The 22,780-nt window shown below is 37.6% G+C and overlaps 1 protein-coding gene across 2 annotated transcripts in view; it reads right to left on the reverse strand.

Annotated features, from left to right (window-relative positions):
- MICU2 (mitochondrial calcium uptake 2) overlaps positions 1-22,780 on the reverse strand; it is a 105,029-nt gene that overhangs the window by 4,611 nt on the left and 77,638 nt on the right. For both annotated transcript variants that reach the window (XM_045844869.1, XM_045844868.1), the window contains exons 7-9: positions 12,487-12,549; positions 11,518-11,615; positions 1,307-1,478 (exon numbers count right to left, since the gene is read on the reverse strand). In XM_045844869.1, the coding sequence (XP_045700825.1) occupies positions 1,307-1,478; positions 11,518-11,615; positions 12,487-12,549 (333 nt within the window). The remainder of the gene's footprint in view (positions 1-1,306; positions 1,479-11,517; positions 11,616-12,486; positions 12,550-22,780) is intronic.

A 22,780-nucleotide genomic window follows, 5' to 3' on the forward strand; every position in this document is an offset into this window, starting at 1 on the left:
TATTGAAACCCGTAGTATTCAGCAGTAGCTCATTCTCTTGTAATTCCTGCACAGAAGAAGGATCACACTTTGGTGCCTTGTTGAAGTTAGGTTGAGCCATGTGATCAGTCTAGGCAGTAACCAAGGGTGGTCATGTTTCCAGAACAAAACATTTAATTGCCAGAACATGATTCACTCCTTTCTTTTCCTACACCAACCTCTGAAAGTGGTGTTTTTTTCAGGTGATGGAGCTCCAAGATGGCAGAGCCTCAAAAAGTCTAGGTCTCTGAGCACCACATGGGTGGTCTCCTACCTGCCATTCAGGAGATGTGTCATGGTCAAGAAAGAAGCCATCCTTGTGTCAACCACAGTGATTTCAGGGTTGTTTGTAACTGCAGTAAACAGGCTGTTCTGATTGGTATGATTATCCCATTTACAGATTAATTTAAAGGAGAACTACTGTATTTATAATGCTATGACTTTCTATTCAATCACAGAGAATGTCTCTACAATCAGATAAATTTTATTTCATATCCATCAAAACTTTAGTGTGTTTCCACATATCTGTAGTTAATTTATAATTGTTATATACTTCTATTGCAATTATAGATGCGATCTTCATAATGTTTTATTATCTTTTTGCTCACTATACAAATAGCTTTAAAATTATATGAAAATACATGCCCATTTCAAAAAAAATTTTTTTGGAATAATGTAGTAAAAACAATACATAAAGTAAAAATCCCTTGAAAGCTCACTACTGTACATTAACTGTTTGGCAATGATCATTTCATGCATTTCACATACATAAACACACACATATGGTACTACACTTTCTGATCTGGAATTTTTATACAGGGCAGCTACTTCTGATACAGCACTAGCATTGTAACGGGCATTTAATTTAGTTTTTATTGTTTCTAATTTTTTTTCCATCTGATTCTCTTGGGTTCTCTAGGCATATAATCACATCATATGCAAAGATAACTGTCACCTCCTTTCACATTTTCATACTTTTTAATCTTGTTGATTTGCCCTAGCTAAGATTTCCAGAACAACAGGAAGTGATGGCATTGACAATGGACATTCCTGTCTTATCTTGACTTCACTGGAAATGCCAAACTCATGGCTGCTATACTTAGTTAACAGTTTATTAGTAAGAAAATAGTATATACAGAACTCGCACTTTTTTGTACTTATTTTTATACTTAAACAATAGAGAGCAGCTCAGTCTTGGTTAGTTTGGAAGTCACTTTATTTAATTATGTAAATATGCCTAACATATTAGTTCATGTTCATCATAAACATAACAAAAAGACATACCAACCTCTCCAGCTGACAACTTCTCTCTCACATTTTTCCAATAAATGTCTTTATTTTCAGTGTTAGTGAAAAAAAGGAGCCACTCTGCAAAGTCTTCTTTTCTCATGAAACTCAAACCTTTAGAGAATTGAAGGAACTCCATTTCTTGGACCTCCGTCTGTAGATTCTCCATAAACCTAAATGTTAAAGTATAGAGCTGACAGAAGTGGCCAGTGGCTTCCACCTGTCACATCATCAATGGAGCTGTGTGAGCACCTCTGTGAGCTGCACAAAGCATAAATGTCATGGCAAAGCCTGCAAGAACCGGAGTGTCCAGCAGCTGGGTAAGTCCAATACCTGCTTCAATCTGACTCCTTATACCTAGTTTGTGCAAATTCCACTTGGCAACCTACATTCTGACAAACTTAGACTTAACAAATTAGTAAAATATTGGTCTGATACAACCATAGAAAATGAAAATACACAGAAAACAGTATTTTTCCAATATAGATAAGTTGTCTATAATCAGAGAAACTTAAAATTCAGTTGGGATACTGTTTTTAGAACGTTAATTATAACTGATAGTTCCTCATATTTTTCAGATACCAAATTTGATCAATATAATTAACGGCTTTGCATCAAAAGCACAGATTTACCAGAAAGTATTTATAATCTTTTGGATAATAACATACGTCTATGTGATTTAAAAGTCCTTTAAAAAAAAAAACACAAAACAAATGGTCCATGACTCTGTTTCTGTTTTGTCAGTTTATTTTGTTCATTAGATTATACATATAAGTGAGATCATATGGTATATGTCTTTCTCTGACTTATTTCACTTAGCATAATAATCTCCAGTCCATCCATGTTGTCACAAAAGTTAAGATTTCTTTCCTTTTTACATCTATGTAGTGTTCCATTTTGTAAATGTACCACAGCTTTGTTATCCACTTATTGCATGGACACATGGAACATGCTGACAGCTCTCAGAAGGGAGGGGGTGGGGGGACTGGATGAAAGACGGTAAAGGGATTAGCCAAAGAAGTACATGCAGGACTCGCAGACGCAGATAACTGTGTGGTGATGGTTGGAGGGAAGCGGGGAGGGGCCTGGGTGGAGGCAGGTGGAGGGGGGATGGGGACATATGTAACACTGTCAACAATAAAAAAAAAAAAAGGAAACACATAGTACTTGGATCAAACTGTCATCAACAGTTTCCTGAGAAATGTACAAGCTGAAAGATTATCAGGTTAAAGATATACCTACTTTGAACAAGAACACAGAAATGCTGATTTACTTATAACCTAAATCATGTGAAAAGCATGACTGTCTCCATGAGTTTTAACACACTGCAGATTCCTTACTCACCTTTCCACATGGTCAATGATCTGTACTCTGTGTCATGTCACAATTTAGTGGGAATACACATGGGGTGAAAAGAGGTCCAGTCCAGTTCAGTGGGAGGAGAGCTGCCACTTGTCCCCCACACCTTAGAAGCATGAAGGGAGTTTAATTTTAGGCTTCTATCTGTGGTAGGTCAGAGTCTGAATGTATTCAGTACATATTTATCAGTGTTATGTGTCCGTTAGGGTTTAGAGTTTTATCTAAAACTTGAAGCATTTCAAATTTGGACTGAACAAAATCTAGTGACACACTTCATCCTTTGTTGTACTGTGTACTGTGGTGACATTCATTTTCTTCTTATTAGGATTGTTTAAAAAATGCTTTATTTGCAAATAAATGTATAATGAAACAGGAAAGTAGAAAATATGGTATAAGAACAGGAATAGACTTCTGACCCAGATGGAGGCGTAGGTAGATACACTTCGCCTCTGTGCACAACCAAAAGGACAACTACAAATTTAAAAACAAAAAAAATAACCAGAACTGCCAGAAAATCAAACTGTATGGAAGTCCGACAACCAAGGAGCTAAATAAGAAATATTCATCCAGACTGGTAAGAGGGGTGGCAACAGGCAGCCAGGGGCAGAGGGGACTCATGACAAGGCAGTGGCTGGAGGACCTGGGTGGGTGAGGCAGCAGCTGGCAGAGCAGGCGGTCCAACATTTGTGAGCAGATAAATCAGGGGGAACAACTGGGGAGTGGGACAGACCACACAACCCAGGGTTCCAGCAAGGGGAAATAAAGCCTCAAAACCTCTAACTGAAAAAAACCTGTGGGGGATGAGGTGGCAGGAGAAATGTCCAGCCTCACAGGTAAGTTCATTGGAGAGACCCAGAGGGTCCTAGAACATATACAAACCCACTCACCTGGGAATCAGTACCAGAAGTGCCCAATTTGCTTGTGGGTAGTGGAGGAAGTGACTGAAAGCCAGCTGAGAGCTGAGCAAATGGCATTATTCCCTCTTAGACCCTTCCCCAACATACAGCGCCACAAAGCAGTAACCAGGGTTGCCCTGCCCTGGTGAATTCCTAAAGCTCTACCCCTTACAAAGTAACCTGTGTCTCAAGACAAAAAAATATGTCCCGAAGTAAAGAACAGGTCAATGTTCCAGAAAAAATACAACTAGGCAACAAATAGACAGACAACCTATTGGATGAAGAATTCAAAGCACTGGTAATCAGGATGCTCACAGACATGGTTGAGTATGGTCACAAAATGGAGGAAAAAGTGAAGGCTATGAAAAGTGAAATACAGGAAAATGTATAGGGAATCAAAGTGAAGGGAAGGAAACCAGGACTCAAATCAACAGTTTGGAGCAGAAGGAAGAAATAAACATTCAATCAGAACAGAATGAAGAAACAAGAATTAAATAAACAAACAAACAAACAAAAACAAACAAACAAATGAGGAGAGGCTTCAGAACCTCTGGGACAACTTTAAATGTTCCAACACCTGAATCACAGGGGTGCCAGAAGAAGAGGAAGAGCAAGAAACTGAAAACTTATTTGAAAAAATAATGACGGAGAACTTCCCCAGTCTGGCAAAGGAAATAGACTTCCAGGAAGTCCAACAAGCTTAGAGAATCCCAAAGAAGTTGGACTCAAGGAAGCACACACCAAGGCACATCATCATTACATTAACCAAGATGAAAGAGGAGAAAATCTTAAAAGCAAAGAGAAAGGGAGTTACCTACAAAGGAGTTCCCATTAGTCTATCAGTTGATTTTTCAAAAGAAACCTTACAGGCAAGAAGGGGCTGGAAAGAAGTATTCCAAGTCATGAAAGGCAAGGACCTACATCCAAGATTGCTCTACCCAGCAAAGCTATCATTTATAGTAGAAGGGCAGATAAAGTACTTCCCAGATAAGGTCAAGTTAAAGGAGTCCATCATCACCAAGACCTTATTATGTGAAATGTTAAAGAGACTTACCTAAGAAAAAGAAGATCAAAACTATGAACAGTAAAATGACAACTAACTCACAACTATCAACAACAAAACCTTAGAAAACAAAATAAAAAATGAACTAAGGAAACAACTAGAACAGGAACAGATTCACAGAAATAGAGATCACATGGAGGGTTATCAGTGGGGAGTGGGAGGAGGGAGAATAGGGGAAAAGGTACCTGGAATAAGAAGCATAAATGGTAGGTACAAAATAGACAGGGGGTGGTCATACACCAAAGAACTTATATGTATGACCCATGGATATGAACTAAGGTTGGGGAATAATGGTGTGAGATGGGGTATAGGGCAGAGCAGAATAAAAGGGAGAAAAAAATGGGACAAGTATAATAGCATAATCAATAAAATATATTTATAAAAAAGGAACATGAATAACTGGTTCCTTCCCTTTTTCTTTAGGTTCTAAGGCTGAAATGTTATAAACATAATTGCTGTTAAACTATACAGTGTCTGGTTTAAGCTACTTTCATTTTAACTAATTATACTACTTTTGAAGAACATAAGTATATTATATGATAATCTATCTAAGTCTAATATATATTGTTATGACATGAAAATCTGGAATATGATACTGAACATAATATATGAATTGAATAATCTGTAATACATAAGGCCACCAGATGCACTCTGAATACATTTAAATAATTTATAAGTTAGTGGACTAACTGGAAGCCCTGGGAAACTTTGCCTCTCCTTGGATAGTGTTTTAGGCCCTGTGTACTAGAGCTGTGGGTGTGTACTGTGCATGTGTTGTCCACCTCTGCTTAGTGTGAGGCAGCTTGAGATGAGTTTGCTGGAATATTCACACCACTAATCTTAAGTGTTACCAGTCTAGGTGGTTCTCCCTAAGAGCTGAGCATAAGATGTACTTACCAGCACACTACTACCTTGGCATTTATGAAAAAACTTCATGAGTTTGGAACACCCTCTATTAATAAGTTGTATTTCAGAAGCTAAAATAATCCCAGTCCTAAAAAGTACACCGGTATCAAAACTTGAGACCATTTTTCTTTCCTTTGTAACTACTTCCCTAATATATCTGGTAAGTCATAGAATTATTTTCAGCTTTAAAAATTTATTGGAAAAAAAAAGAGGTCAAATGTACCATACCAGAAATAAACTCAGGGATTACTTCTGGTCATTATTTCTAAGGCTAACCATCATTAGAGTTTAAAAGAATGAAAAGCAGAACAACAAGAAAAGGCCCTAAATAAAGTAGGAGAGAAAAGGGAAAAGGAATCAGGAAAAACAAAACAGAGGCACTGTTACAGAGGGGTAAACATCATCAATAGCTGCCTATGTAGACTGAGCATCCCTGAACAATACATATCCTGATAAGAACCAAATTTTCACATTTAAGTTATGTTGATTTCATAACAATAAATAAACAACAAAATCCCAGGAGACAGAACTTAACTTATACTTTAGTTTTTATTTAAATGGCTAAGTGGTATTTCCATTGGGAAATCCCATGACTAGTTGTAAAAGTAAAACAACAACAAAACAAAAAACAAAGCTAAAAACAACTCCCAAATCACAAATTTATCCAAATGCTCCCTCATTAACTGCTAAATTTCTCTTGATGTGCTAGTATCTACTTAATGTGCCTGTCTCTGTGGTGCACCTACTCACCCACCAAGGACCTGTGGGAGTATATTAGAAACTTTATGACCTCTTACACCTTTTAAGACAAACATGGGTATAAATATCTCCTTTTCAGTTTCTGAAGTCTATGACCCTGGACCAAGTGCCCTTAACTTCATCAAGTCCAGTCATCAAAGGGAAGACTACCTGTGCCAAGTTTTCAGGATAGGTAAAACAATACATGTGAAACACTTAAACACTTGCCAGGCACATAGTAAGTAAGTACTTGACAGACAGTAGCTTGGTAAGGCACTGAGCATGTTTGCAACTATCTTTCTCTTTTCATTCTACTCAAGTCCAGACTCAGATTTTCACTGCTTTGGCTGCTCTCTTGTTCCTTGGGCTTTTTTTTTTTTAATGTAAATCATAATTTTCAGAGTCATATACTATATAGATTTTGTACTAGTGTTGTATAGTAGGATACTTGACTAGAGTGGTTTAGATAGTATTTTCAAGGTCATGTAGATGAAAACAGAATTTAGATGCAAGTGTGTCTAACCTCAAACATGATGATCTACTACTTTCCAAGCATGTCTAGTGTTTTTTAAAAATTTAAATTATATTTTATTTTTATGCTACTACAGTTGTCCCATATTTGCCTTCTTTGCCCTCCTCCACCCAGGCCCGTACTCCCTCAGGCAATCCCCACACCTCTCACTGTTCACGTCCATGGGTTATGCATATATGTTCTTTGACTAATCCCTTTACCTTCTTTCAACCAATCCCCATCTCCCCTCTCACCTTTGACAGATGCTAGTCTGTTCCATGTATCCATGCCTCTGTTTCTATTTTGCTTGTTAATTTATTTTGTTCAGTACATTCTACATATAAGTGAGATCATGTGGTATTTCTTTTTCTCTGACTGGCTTATTTTACTTATTTTTCTCTGACTGGTATTTCTTTTTCTCCAGGTCCATCCATGCTGTTGCAAAAGGTAAGAGTTCTATGGGACACAATGAAAGCAGTCCTGAGAGGGAAGTTCATAGCCCCTTGGGCTTTGATGGCCTTCTTTAAGTGTAACTTGAAAACTATACCATAGCTGCACACAGTGGTACCAACAAAAATTCACTGCCTATACCTTTACTGGGCCCTCAACCCTTCAAACAGCCTCTGCCAACATGGAAAGGTCTTTTTTAGTTTACACAGTGGCTATTTCAAGCCCTCCATATCCTCTACAAATCTATACCATTGACTTTGTTTGTCTTTGGTAGATGACCCTGCCCCAACTTCCTTGAGGAGTTAGAAATCATTATTTAGGAAATTCTCTCATTTTCTTGCTATCACTACAGAAATATGATAGCACTCAGAAAAAAAGGATGGCTAACTTATCTACTGGTCACTAAACTCCACCTTTATTCCCATGTTTCCTCTTCTGCAGGGAACTTTTTCTTCTGGTCATTCTGATTCATTCCTATATTGTTTCCTCTTTACATGATCATCTAACAGGTGGGGAAAAACTTTCATATACTTCCAATCTGTTAGTGCCTGCTTTCTCTTCTTTTTTTTTGTAGTCAACCTTCTTAGAAGACTATTTATTTCTTTCCTTACCCCCTGCAATCTAGTATCTACTCCCCTTGACAATATCTGAGCTACACTCATATTTTTTCCTCACATGCTTCTTGTGTTCTCCAGCTCAGTGAATAGGCCTCCTCCCATTCATTCATTGGTTCCTCTCAGAAACCAGCATTACCTGACTTCTGCCCCACTCACGCTCTCCTGTCTCCAACTACTATTAATTCTTTCCCTGAAATAACCTCTTAGATTCCTCCACTCGTTTCTATTCCCACTCCCACCACCTCAGTCTAATCACCACTCCCATTTCCTCTATCAGCCAGTCAGCTGTTAACTGACCTCCCTGCTTTCCTTTGATTTCCTTAGCTACCTATTCAATCTGACATCACTGCACTCTTGTGGTTCTCTGCCCTTCTCACCATGGATTAAAAAACCTTCACAATTTTGCCTGTTTACCTTTTTACCCTCTTTTCTTGCTAATTTTCCCATTGCCATGTTTTTTTCTTGTAACACATATTATTTTATCTATTTAGTAATCATTGAGTTCAGACAACATTGGGTTGATAATTCTTACCAATTTTGCAAATATGAATGCTTTTCTTGACTGGAAAATTGAGAAAACTAACTACCTATAGAGAGCAACAGTGTATCATTACATTGATTAAACTATTCTGAAGAATGACAGCAAACAAAATATTCCTGAGAATTTTTTTCTTAGATTAAATTCATTGTGTATTAGCAGCACCACAGAATAAGCTCATTTAGTACTGAATATTCTATAAATTATCAGTTAGTATATATCAAAATTTAGGGTGGAAAAGTAGATGGTGAGATGGTGTTTCTTCTCATGTCCTTTGATGGGGGATAATTTTTGCCAGGGCCAAAGATTAGATAAAAACATCAATATTTTGTAAAGTAAAATTTGACTTGCAGATTTAAATAAAATTATTGATTTATTGGAATGTAAAACAGACTAAAAATTTTTTTTTAAATCCTCACCTGATGATATGTTTATTGATCCCAGAGAGAGGAAGTGGGGGCAGGGAAGGGGGGGGAGGAGAGATAGAGAGAGAGAGAAACATTAATGTGTGAGAAAAATGTCAATCAACTGCCTCCTACATGTGCCCTGCCTGGGGATTGAACCTGCAACCTTTCGGTGTACGGGATGATATACTCCAACCACCCAAGCCACCCGATGAGGGCCAGACTTTTAAAATAATTGCTTTTTTCTAAGTGAAAAGTCTACACTTAACTAAGAAATGTTTTGCCCAAGCAATTTCTACATTCTTTTGTATGAACAAAGAATTTAAATTTAAGTTTCTACAATAATAAGGCATGACAAGAAATTTGGCATACTGTTTGTTAAGCTTGACATCAGTATCTTTTGCTCTGTATACTATTATTGTTCTGTAACTGCAGTTTTTTTGACAAATTTAATCCCATTGCTAGCATTATTTTCAGAAGGCTTCATAAAGACTAGGGATCCTGCATACAATTCATATACATTCTCAATATTTTAATTTTTTAATGTTTTATTGATTTCAAAGAGGAAGGGAGAGAGAAACATTGATTTGTTGTTCTACCCATTCACACATTCATTAGTTGATTCTTCTATGTGCCCTGACCAGGGACTGAATCCACAACCTTGGTGTATGGGGATGATGCTCTAAGCCAACTAAGATACCTGGCCAGGGCCTCAAAATTTTGTCTTAAATGATGATTAAAAACTACTGAATTTTCAAATTAAAAAACTGGTTAACAAAATAAAAAAAATTGGCCATCTGTGATAAAAAAAATAAAAGTTGTGTCCTGTTCTAACTTAAAACAAACTCCAAAACCCTTTTCTTTGAATTTTAAGTAGTCATTTCAAGGAGAAAAAGACACCGAGAAAGTTATACTTTAAATTTAGTTTTGATTAGTTTTCTTTGGGAAAGAGACTGTGGATACTCCATGTTGAAGAAGCTACCTGAGAGAGAGAGCTGAGGAAATGCAAACTGAAAGAAGCCTTCAGGAAGCTTCTGGCATCTGGGCAACAAGCTGTGAGAGGTCTTTGACAGATATCAAATTGACATGAGCTCAGTATGCATTCTGAGTGCTGACCACATGTTATGTTCTTTGTGTTTCAGATACACTCTCATCCAACTCTCAGGTACACCTCAGATTTTTAAAAAAAAAATTGTATATATTGTACAATTTTTAAAAAGATTTTATTAATTTATTTTTAGAGAGAGGGGAAGGGAGAGAGAAAGAGAGGGAGAGAAACATCAATGTGTGGTTGCCTCTCATATGCCCCGCACTGGGGACCTGGCCTGCAACCCAGGCATGTGCCCTGACTGGGAATCGAACCAGTGACCCTTTGGTTCAAAGGCTAGCACTCAGTCCACTGACCACACCAGCCAGGGCTATATTGTACAAATTTTAATAGCTTCAATTGTATATACAGTCAAATAAAAACTTGCATGAACAATTGGTAGAGCTGGTGTCAATAGGATCAGTGAACCAGACTCCTTTTTCTTGCTCAGGATGTAGACTTCTTAAGTGGCTTGGAATCTCCAGGAGTGAGGGTTTATTTATCTAAGCCAGTACTGTCCTTGGACACACTGTTATTAAACTATTAGGGTGATATACACATATTATGAAGAAACTGAGCCCCCAAAAGGTAAAGTATACTGCCTTAGGTCAGAGATCAAGTAAGGGTGCCAGGATCTGAACCCTGTCTTAGCCAGTCTGATGCTGGGAACGGGGTGGAAACTTAGGCCTTTGGCCCTTGTGACAGGATAAGTATGAAGGTTCACTGGCTAGGGGGTGGGACAGGATGGCAGAGTGAATGGGCTGTTATCTTCCTGTCTGCAAACCCTGTCAAGCTTTGATACCAGGTCAGCAAGCTGGGAAGCATGGCTGTGTGTTGGGCTGCTAGAAGCTTTCAAGCACTGGCTTGTGAGCAGACCAGCTACAGCTAATCACTTAGATTCCTGGAGCTAGAAACCCAACCAATCCCAACTGTGGCCTGGAATTTAGCAGAGGGCCTTCTACCTCATCATAGGTAGAAAGGAGGAGCCCAGAGGCTGACATGGGCAGGTTGTGCCCTTGTGCCCAGCACTGCAGTTGGAACTGAAGACTTCCAGGACCCATGTCAATCATCTGTAGTCTCTGAAGCCTCCACCAAGCCAGGTCTGGCCTACAGCAAGAGCTTGAAAATGTAGCAGTGAGTCTGAGGGCCAAGGAAGGAAGGTGCCCAATGGGTTTGTCGTGTGCTATTTTTCCCTAAACTTGGTTGGGCTATTTCTTCCACTAGGGGGACAGTCAACAACCTCTGGAATTTGAGTAGCCGAGCCCAAGTCCACCTCAGCTTCTTCATTTGGGGGAAAGAATAGTAATGTGAATCAAAGGGGAAAGAACAGATTAGAAAGGAAAATATTTGCATGAATTAGAGATTGTCTCTTTTCTGTTAGTAGGTTATTATAAAGTTGATCATCAGGATTTCTAGTTTTATAGTTTACTTTTACATTTACTCAATTCTATAAAGTAGGCAGAACAGGACAAGTATCACCATGTAAATTTTTAAAGACTAAAAGAAGGTACAGTTGACCCTTGAACAATGTTTGAGTCCATGCAGTTCAAACTTGCATTGTTTAAGGGTCAACCATACTCAGGTGTTTTCTTCAGTTCTTACCTATAAAATTTCCTGACATGAATATAAATACTTGCATTTACCTTCGAAATTCTCTATAATGAAGTTTTCTTTCTCCTCTTTTTCCAAAGAAACGTATCTGAAGGGTTGTGTTAATTTCAGGTTCTTTCACTTCTGGTTCCTATAAAAAATGTTACAGTAATTTCAAGTAATTATAACCAAGAACAAAAATAGATCCTGTAGCCCAGGACAATATCCACAAAAGACTCTTGTAACAACAACAAAGGTGGAAAAGAGAGAGGCAGTCATTCTGCCTATCAGTTTGCATAACAATATTCTATAATCATCTTTGCTTAAGCAGGAGAAAAAAAGGAGGGCTGCAATACTCAAAATACTTAAGGTGGACCTAAGCAGTAAACAAAATTTTAGAAATGTTCATACCTTTTGATCCAGCAACTGAATTTCTGAGAAGTTACCCCTCATATATATTCACATATATATATATAAATAAAATGATATAATCACAGAATTACTAACTGTAGCTTTATTTGTAATATTCAAACACTAGATATTTTTAAACATCTTTCAAAAGGGGAATAGTTACATAAATTGTTACACCCATACAACAAAGTACTATGGAGCCATTAAAAAAGAATAAGATACTAATATTAAGAAAAAACAGGAGTGTGGAACAATGTGTAGTATGTATGCTAGTGCTTGTATAAAAGTGGGAAAAGATATATAGATATATCTAGTTATTTATATATATGCTTGTATATGGATAAAATAGCTCTGGAAGATTACATAGGAAACTGACAAGCACACATCGCTCAGGGAAAAGTGCTAACTGGGAGGAAAATTCTACCCTATATACATACTCTTGTTAACATTTTGAAGTCTATACCATATGAATGGAGCACATTTACTTAAAATATTCAGAAAAAATAAGCTACTGATAATTTTCCCAATTGTTTGGGAATATTTATTTGAACAAACACAACTGAGAAACTAATATAGTATCATCTGTTTGGAAATGTTTACTTTGCACATACCTGACATTCTGTTTCATTAGTTATTGTCTTCAAGTCATCCTGTTTGCTTATGATTTTCTGCAGCTAAAAGATGGCAAACATGATTTAGATGTATGTCTACTGGATTTTTCAAAACAACCTAAAAAAAAGATGCTATGTTTTTGTTATAAAATATATAATAGATATTTTAAAAATATTAACTGAAATTCTTATACTGTAACTCCTAATGTTATGTTTTTTTCCCCAGGTCATGTAAGAATCAAAATAGATACGCAAGTAGTATTAACATTATTATTATTATTATTATTACAATCGATCACTTTTTTCTCATAAAGAAAGCCAGCTTACTTAATATAGGGCAAAAGTAGGTTTACAGTTGTGACAGATACATAATACAATAATTGATAAATAATAATACAAGAATAAACTCTGTGTTTTGCATAGTAACAACTGTAAACCCATCTTTGCCCCCCTCAGTATATACATATTCTAAGGGCATCATTCTATAGAAACTTCATGAGTACTCTCATTCTTCAAGAGAAATTTTATTCAGGCCCTGGCTGGCATAGCTCAGTGGATTGAGCGCGGGCTGCGAACCGAAGTGTCACAGGTGAGATTCCCAGTCAGGGTACATGCCTGGGTGGCAGGCCATGACCCCCAGCAACCACACATTGATGTTTCTCTCTCTCTCTTTCTCCCTCCCATCCCTCTCTAAAAATAAATACAATCTTTTTTAAAAAAAGAGATTTTATTCATAATTTTCTCTATCACTGAGACTTTATGGCCACATTTTCAAGTGAATAATTCTTAAAAAGCTACTTATATAAGTGTTGTTCCTTTTCCCTTTATGCATTTATAAAGCATTAAAGTAATTTAAAGACCTACATTTCTACCAATTATATATTAGTAATAGAAAATTGAGACTGAGTACATTAAAAAAACCTACCTTTTGGAGTCATCTGTACCAGTCCTCAGGTGGAAAGCAAATTAAAAGAAAGTTTTTAAAAAATTAAATGTAGAGAAAATCTCAAACTATAAATTTAAATCAATTAGGAAATAAAGCTTCACCCATTTTTTCTGGGTTATTTCTTTGTTAAAAATTTAAAAATTGCTGTAGCTAAATACCAAAATAATTACCTCAAACTTAGTTGCTTCTACTATGTTTATTTAGGAAATTATTTATTTCTCTAAATCCCTCAAACTTTTCAATATAACCCTTCTTACTTTAGGGAAAAAAGTTGAAAAGCTTTATATTTGTTTTATCTTTTATTTTTCAAGGTGACAATCAAATTATATAATGCCAAGTTTCTCCCTAATGGAAATCAAACATTTCTCCTTAATGGTGCTATATCTTTTTCATTCCTCATATTGGTAATATGGATCCTTTTTTTTTAAACTGAAGTACAATTGAGTTACAATATTGTTTGTATTAGTTTCAAGTGTATGACACTGTGACTTAATAGTTATACATATGACAAAGTGACCACTGTGATAAGTCTAAGTACCTTCTGTCACCATAGAAAGTTATTACAACATTGCTGACTACATTCTCTATGCTGTTTGTTACTTACTCATAACTTACTTATTTTGTAACAGGAAGTTTGTATTCCTTGATTCCCTTTATATATTTTGCCCATCTCCCTACTCTTGTCCTTCTGGTAACCACATTTGTTCTCTGCATCGATGAGTTGGCTCTGTTTTGTTTATCTGCTCATTTGTTTTATTATTTTAGATTCTATTTATAAGTGAAATCATACAATATTTGTCTTTCTCTGTCAGATTTATTTCATTTAGCAAAATACCCTTCAGGTCTATCCATGTTGTTGAAAATGGCAAGATTTCATTCTTTTTTATGGCTGAATATTTAAAAATAACCCACTGTGTGTGTATGTGTGTGTGTATATCTATCTATCTATCTATCTATCTATCTATATATATCTATATATCTTTTTAGGGCAAAAGATTTATATAATCTGAAGAGAAGCCAGAGTATACATATCTTTTTTTAAATTTTATTTTTTAATGTATTTTTAGAAAGAGGGGAAGGGAGGGAGAAACAGGGAGAGAGGCATTGATGTGCGAGAGAAACAACTGATTGGGTTGCCTCTCACACGTTCCCAACCAGGGACCTGGCCTGCAAACCCAGGCATATGCCGAGATGGAATCAAACCAGTGACCTTTTGGTTTGCAGGATGATGCTCAACCCACTAAGTCAGGACCCATATGTTTTTGAAACAATCATCTATTGATGGACACTTAGGTTGCTTCCATATTTTAACTACTGTAAATAATGCTGCAGTGGCGGGGAGAAAATACAATTACAACTGTAATTGAAAAATAAAATCATTAAAAAAATAATGCTGCAGTGAACACAGGGATGATGCATATGTCTTTTTTCAATTAGTGTTTTGGATTTCTTCAGATAAGTACCCAAAAGTTGTTGGGTTGTAACATGTTTTTTATTCTATTTTTAATTTTTGGAAGTACCTCCATACTGTTTTCCAAAATTGCTACACCAATTTACAATCCCATCAACAGTTCACAGGGGTTCAATTTATCATGTGTATAACAATTAAAGAAATAAAATTAATAGATGTTATCCATAAAATGATTATAAATTTTTATAGAAAATTCAAAACTCATTTTTCTTTTCTTTTAAGTTATATTTAACATAGTTATCATTTTTACATGGTCATTGTCAAATAGTTACAAATAAGTAAAACAAAGATAGCAAATAGGATGAGTCTACTGAAATAAGAATTTTTTAGGAGGCTTATTCTAACATGGTGTGGAATTTAGAACAAGGGCTGGCCCTGAATCTATCCAGTGGGTTTAGTGCCAGATAAAGCTTGTCATGTCAGAGTCTTTCCTAAAACATTTCAGTTTGGATTCAGGGAGTTGGTTATAGCAGGTTCTAGTGTACTATGAAGATTACAGTACTGTATAGTTAGTTCTGCAGTAACAGATAAATCTGAAAGATCATAAACACTTTGTGACCAGGTATGCATTCATGTCAAAAGGTCTTTCTGGTCTACTAAGACGCTTTCTAAAGTAGCTGTATATGATATGGATTCATGATAGCAACATACTAGGTACCCATTTTGTGACCAAAGTTCTGTTTTAAGTGTTGGGAATACAGTGGTTAAGGACAGACAATGGCCTTGCTTTCATTGCACTTATATTTTCTAATGGACTACAGATAACAAACAAGTGAACAAATTAGAAATTTTAGGTAGTATTAAGTGCTGTAACTACAATAAAAGAAAGCAAGAGTAACAGGGTTCAGGATTGCTGGGGAAAGGTTGCTGTTAAGATAGGCTTGTTCTGGCCCTGGGTGGTGTGGCTCAGTGGGTTGAGCATTGTCCCACAAATAGGAAGGAAATCACCTGTTTGAGTCCCGGTCAGGGCACAGGCCTGGGTTGTGGGCCAGGTGCCCAGCTGGAGGTGTGTGGGAAGCAACCAATTGGTTTCTCTTGCACATTCATGTTTCTCTTCCTTTCTTACTCCCTTCCCCTCTCTCTAAAAATAAAGAAATAAAATCTTAAAAAAAAAACCCCACCAGGCTTATTCTGGGTAGTTCTCTTTGTGGACATGCATTTGGGCTGAGATCTGAATGACTGAAAGCTACCAAATGGGAAAATATTTTAGGTAGAGAGGAAAGCTAAGTTTCTGGTAGAAACAGGGGTGCTCTGTTAGACAAACAGCAAGAAGGTAAACTGGTTAGACACAAATGGTAAAAGAAGCAGGAGGACACATTCACCAAATACAAATTCTGAATATCTAAAAAAGTACTGCCTATGTTTACATGGATCCATGTTTTCAATTTCAGGTTGAAAATGGAGAAAAGTATGTAGGGTTGATTCAACTTATTTTTGTTTGCAGATCATGAAGTTTAAATTCTGACAAAAAAACAGTACTTCAAAATCAAGAAGAAAAAATTCTACTGGAAGGCTGTTCTATTTATTTAATAATAGCTCCAGGAAGTGTATTCGAATGGCAGAATTTAACACTGCTGTATGAAAAGTACAGTCCTTACCACCAGTATGGAACAATGTGAAATAAAGGACTGCCAAGAAATCTGCACTGGTAGACAGACCTTTCATCAGTCTATTGTTTAAAGAAATTATACTAAAACCCTGGCACTTATGCCAAAGAAGCAGGTGTGCCATATATAAAAGTAAATATAAATCGGTCAACTGTTATAGACTCTGATCACTGCTGGTGTTGGTTATTATTATCTGGCAGGGAACAGCATATACAGATAGTTGCTAATTCACTTATTCTTGTGGTAAAGAAGTAAGCAATACACTTACCAACACAGTTTCTAGATCTGGATATGAATAAAACACAAATGTATCACAAAACACCAAAGCAACAAACTCAAGCAATTTAGGTTTTAGGACAGTTTCATAGGAATTTATTTTAATATATTTTATCATGACTTTTGTGTTTGCTGTTCAAATCACTTTGTTCTATGTTTTCAGTATTAAAGTAATTCTTATTGCTTTTCTAGCAATTATGGCAGGAAGAACAATGAATAAAATTTACTGGAGAAACATTCAGATAAGCCCCTACAACCCCCCACCCCACTGCCTTTTAAATATGTTTTTCTTTCTGATCTGAAAAAAACTGTTTGGTTCCTCCAATAAAATTTCAAATACAACATGCTACATACTTGGGTTTTCTAATATAAGACCATGAGTGTGAAATAATGATTTAAATAACTAATTCGAATATTGTTTTTTTCTCCTCTATGCTGCTATTTTAAATTGACAGGGTCCATGGGTTATCATTTTTAGGGTTGTTTCTAAGATCAGCACAGATACCTTTTGTTTTTTTTTTAAGATTTATTTATTTTAGAGAGGGGGAAGGAAGGGAGAAAGAGAGGGAGAGAAACATTAATGTGACAGAAACATCCATCAGTTGCCTCTCATATGTGTCCTGCTGGGGCACTGAACCTGCAACCTAGGCATGTGTCCTGATTGGGAATTGAACTGGTGACCCTTTGCTTTGCAGGACAATATCCAACCAATTGAACCACAAAGGGCAGCACAGAGAACCTCTTATAGGCTTAGATGGTTGACCTTTAGAACCTTAAACTTAAAAAAAAATCAGTGATGTATGCCAACATATTCTTTTTCTTGTTTTCTTGATTCATGGGGTTTGATCATCCAAGATTTTTTCAGACATTTAAGGAAAAAATTGTAGATTTCAGAATGCATTCCATAAATACAGCATTTTAAACTATTCTGTTAAAAAAAGTATCTGAGAAACTTTTAAAGTAGGTGTGCCTCACAGTTTCAGGAGCAGAGGCTATGGAAGGCAGGAGGAAGCTCTGTGTCCACCACAATAGGAGACCTCTTGCCTTTTTCAGTTTCACATTTGGTATGGTCTTTCTCTGCAGGCTGTCACTTGGCCCTGGGCTACCATCATACATTAGGACAGTGCACTACAACTCTGGTCCTGGAGAACAAGGCCCCTGTGATGTTACCAAGGCCCCTGTGATGTTACTGTGTCTGCTTCATGACACGACCTCCAACTTTCCGATTCCAGGGATGTGTGGATAGCAGGCTCTGATGCCCTGTGACTTCCAGAAAAAAAAGCAGGACATTTATCCAGGTTTGAGTGAGTGAACCAATTCTAGCAGCTAATTAACCCAAAGAGAATTCACAGCCTTTTCATACTTATTAACCTCTACTGGGGTTAGAGCCCTAGTCAACCTTAATAACAGCAACCTTAAATATCTCCTGTTCTTGTAGCTGAGGTGGACTAAGATGGAGCGTACTGGTACCTTGTGATTTATGACACTGGAATCTCAGGTTCTACTTATGCAGTCATGTTTCCTTCCTGAAACTAATCTAAGTAATTGCCTCCCTTAATCACCAAACACCTCAGAAGAATAATTCTTATCCACTGCCATTAATTTTGTACTTCCTGCTCACTCCTCTTCAGCCTTTTTGACTTGATCCCTACCACTCTTTTGAAATAGCTTCTGTAATGGCTCCCAATGACCCACAAAGCTTAAGGGGCTCTCTACTCAGTCTCTATCCTAATGACTGTTCTTTAAAAGGGTGACGTGAAACATCACCTCACTGTGCTCTTTTTCTGAGATTCCACTATCCACACCCTCTGGGCAGTCCTCTCCCTTCTTTGGTACTTGGCTTACTACTTTCCTTTCCCCAACTTCATCTTTGGGCTTCTCAGGCTCAGCTTGGCCTCTTAAATGAAACTATTTCAAGAAGCTGGTCTTATCCCTGGTCACTTGACATTCTCCCCTGTGAGGTCACATACCCTCATGCCTTAAATCACTTTATTTGATTAATGATCAGAATGCTCCCTGTTCCTGGCTACACTATTATTTTCTAGACAGCTTCTTGCTACATTTGTCATCCCTACAGGAATGGCCTATCAGTTTGTCAGGTCAGTGACTCCAAGGTTAGAGTTACGATCATTTTCAGCCCATTCCTTTGAATTCTCCTTCAAATGGGCAGGCTGATATTGAAGCAAGAGTAGGCTGCAGAAATGGGTTGATTTGGAAACAAATCAGGCCATCATCTTTAAACTGGGGACACCCCTACTTATTTTGTAGGTTGCTGTAAAGATTCAATAATGTAACCTATGTTGGATGTGCCAATCCTCAGTAGGAACTAGCCTTGTTAATTAGTACTGTCAACATTCCTAGTCAGGCTGACTTCTCTCCCTCACTTCCTTAAGCCCTTGGAAACTAGGTCTCAGGTGTAGCCTAAGGAGCCTCCTTGCCTCCAGCTTCTCCTCTTTATTTTTTTATTTTTATTTTTTTAACTGTTTGCCAAGTAGCTGGAAAGAATGATCACTTTAAGAAAAAAGTCCCAAATCAATGCACAACTTTTATTGCATCTTTAAAATTATACAAATACATGTAAGGAATATTGCAAGTAAATGTGAGGAATCATTTGGCATCTTGCTGCTTCTATAGCTGGACAACTTAGATCTTATTCATCAGCCTGCTGAACTGTTCCTTTTGCAGAAACACAGATACCATCCAAAAATTTTCTGATATCCTTTTATTAACTTGTGGCTTGCTGAATCAAAGCAGCTAAATTTGATTCAAGTTCAATGTCATTTCCTTCCAGAATCAACTCATCTTTCTGGGCCTGAGATACTGAACAAGCAACACCTGATCTCATCCGAACCCTGTGAATATATTTTTTGCCCAGGATATTTCTGATTTCAAAAAGGGAACCATTCTCCTGAATAACAATGTTGATGGGGAAGTGAGTGTACACAGACCTCATCTTGGAAGCCCAGTGTAACGCCTTTGATCATGTTCTGTACGTGACTGCAGATAATGCAAATGGTGGCCAGTTCCTTTCTATTTTCCCACCATTTGTCAACCCGGTGCCTCTTCTTTTTCTTTCCAAGGAGACTGAGTTCTCATTGATGTGGTTGAAGTCCCTCTGCAGAGTGGCTCCGGGGCCCTTTACAATAACTGTGTGCCCCTTCAGAAAGATGTTGACAGTATAACTGCTGAGAGTGGTCTTTATCCTTGAAGTAGAAGTAGTAAAGAGCCCAGCCTTTCCTCTTTAATTCACCTATCATACTGTGGCCAGAGATGGATTTTTGGAACAGTGAAGTGCAATTATCTCCATAACAACTGCCCATTAGACTGAAATAATTTGTTATTGTCCTTGTCGCCTACATAATTCATCACTTGTGGTTTCCAGTTTCATTTTCTTTAAAGTGCAGCAAAGTGTATGAAAAAGGTGAAATTAATTCATATCCCCAAATTATTACTTCATCATGTATGCCACATAAAAATTGAGGTATTTCACAGTCTTTTCTTTTTTCTTCAAAATCCTGTGTATATTTTAAACTTATAGGACATCTGAACTCAGATTTCACTGGAAATACTTGATCTCTATTTAGATTTCATAAAATTTACAATTATAAAAGTAAACTCACATAAGTTGTTTCAAACATACTTAATTTCCTGATACCTGGGTTTCCAGTCAAGATGGTAGAGTAGATAAACACAGCACTCACATCCTCTCACAACCACATAAAAGTTACAACTAAATTACAGAACCATCATTGGGAATGGCCTGAATCTAGCTAACAGAAGTCCTATAACTATGGATACACAGAAGAAGCCACTTTGAGACTGGTAGGAGTGGCAGAGAAGCAGAAAGGTCTGGTCTTTTAACTGCCCATGTGTGGCAGTTAAAAACTGGGAGGGTTATCTCAGCTGTGAAGGTACCCCTGAAGAGCGAGGGGTCCCAGCTCCCCACCCAGCCCCCACCCCAGGGTTCCAGTGCCATGAAGTCCCCATAACTTCTGGCTGTGAAAACCAGAAGTAATTATGGCTGAGTGAGATGGAGGGCTTCTGGAGTCCCAGGTGTTCCACTTGAAGGGCCCAACGGACTTAGACTCATTCTCTCTGAGCTCCAATGCTGGGGCAACAGTTTGAAAAGTACCAGGGACATATGGGAAGGAAATGAAGTGCCTGGTATCAGAGTAAGGACTGGAAGGGGAGCTTTCTCCCAGACAAAAGTTCTGGCAGAGACCACTGGTCCTTTTCTGAGCCCTCTCCCCACACAGCCAGCAAGTGGGCACCATATCTGAGTTTCCATCAACCTGCTAACATTGTTCACTGTCCTGGTAATTTCCTGAGACACTGTACCACCAAAATTGTGAGCCCACTCAAACCGTTTCCAGTGGCTTTTCCATTCAAACAGCTTATCCTGGATGATATTGCAGACTTCTCTAAAATCTCTCAAATGAGCAGCATCTGGCTTCAGCATGTCTTATACCTCTTGCTAAGTGGCCCCAGAACTGGCACTAGTGGCAGTTAGCAATGGTTCACAGCCTGGCCTCTCCCAGGCATTTCCAAGCCCAATACAAGTAGCAGCCATCTACAGAATGCTTTGTAGCTCATGCTGGGAGGCCCCAGGCAGGATACAGATAGTGGTTAACCTTGGCCTGAACTTCCTGGGAGGCCCCAGAGCTAGTGTACCTACTGGACAACTTTGGAACATGCAGAAGTACCACTTAACCATTTTCAAGAAGTACATATTCAAAGGAGGACTCAGTGGACACCAGAGCACTGGTGAAGTGAGTCTTGCTCTGTGGGCTGGTTTCTGTACAGCAGGTCCTCCATAATGGTTGCAGCCAGACCTAGTAGAGGATGGGCTAGGGGGTAAATCCCTCTCATTGATGTGGTAAACAAGGCTCAGCTACAACAGGAAGGTGAGCCCACATGGAGGCTCACCTGAGTGCCCAGCTATGGTGACACAGAAGGCTGTGCCCCACAGAACACTTACTATATAAGGCCACCCTACCAACACCAGGAGACATAGCAGCTTTACCTAGTACATAGAAACAAGCAAAGGGAGGCTGTCAAAATGAGGAGACAAGAAAAATGCCCCAAATGAAAACAGAAGAAAACTCCATAAAAAGAACTAAACAAAATGGAGAGAAGCAATCTACTGGATGCAAATGAATCTATTGAATGCAGAGTTCAATACACTGTTTATAAGGACACTCAGTGATCTCAAGAGGTAGAGCAGAGGAACTTAGAACTTCAACAAAGAGAAAACTCAAAAAAAAAATAGAGATAGAAAATATAAAAAAGAACTAGTCAGAAATGAAGAATATAATAACTAAAATAAAGAATACATTACAGGGAATCAACAATGGAGGAGATGAAATATAGGGTTAAGTCAGAGATTTGGAAGATAAGGAAGCAGAAAACACCCAATCAGAACAGCAAAAAGAAAAAAGAATGAAAAAAATGAGGCTAATATAAGGAGCCTCTGGTTCAATTTCAAACATACCAATGTTCTCATCATAGGGGTGTGGGAAGGAAAAGAAGAGCAAGGAATTGAAAACCTATTTGAAAAAATAATGATGGACTACTTCCCAAACCTGATGAAGAAAATAGGCACTCAAGTCCAGGAAGCACAGAGAGTCCCCCCAAAAACATGAACCCAAAGAGGCCCACACCAAGACATATCATAATTAAAATGCTAAAGGTTAATAACAAAGAGAGAATCTTAAAAGCAGCAAGAGAAAAGCAGTTAGTTACCTACAAGAGAGCTCCCATAGACTGTCAGCTCATTTCTCAAGAGAAACTTTGTAGGCCAGAAGTGACTGGCATGAAATATTCAAAGTGATGAAAAGCAAGGACCTATAACCAATATTACTTGACCCAGCAAGGATATCATTTAGAATCAAAGACAGAAAAGTTTCCCAGACAAGAAAAAGCTAAAGGAGTTCATCACCAACAAATCAGGATTATAAGCACTGTTAACAGTTTTTCTTTAAGAAGAAGAAAAGA

This window comes from Phyllostomus hastatus, unplaced genomic scaffold (genome assembly GCF_019186645.2).
Source record: "Phyllostomus hastatus isolate PE091 unplaced genomic scaffold, TTU_PhHast_1.1 phas_contig_41, whole genome shotgun sequence".
NCBI lineage: Eukaryota > Metazoa > Chordata > Mammalia > Chiroptera > Phyllostomidae > Phyllostomus > Phyllostomus hastatus.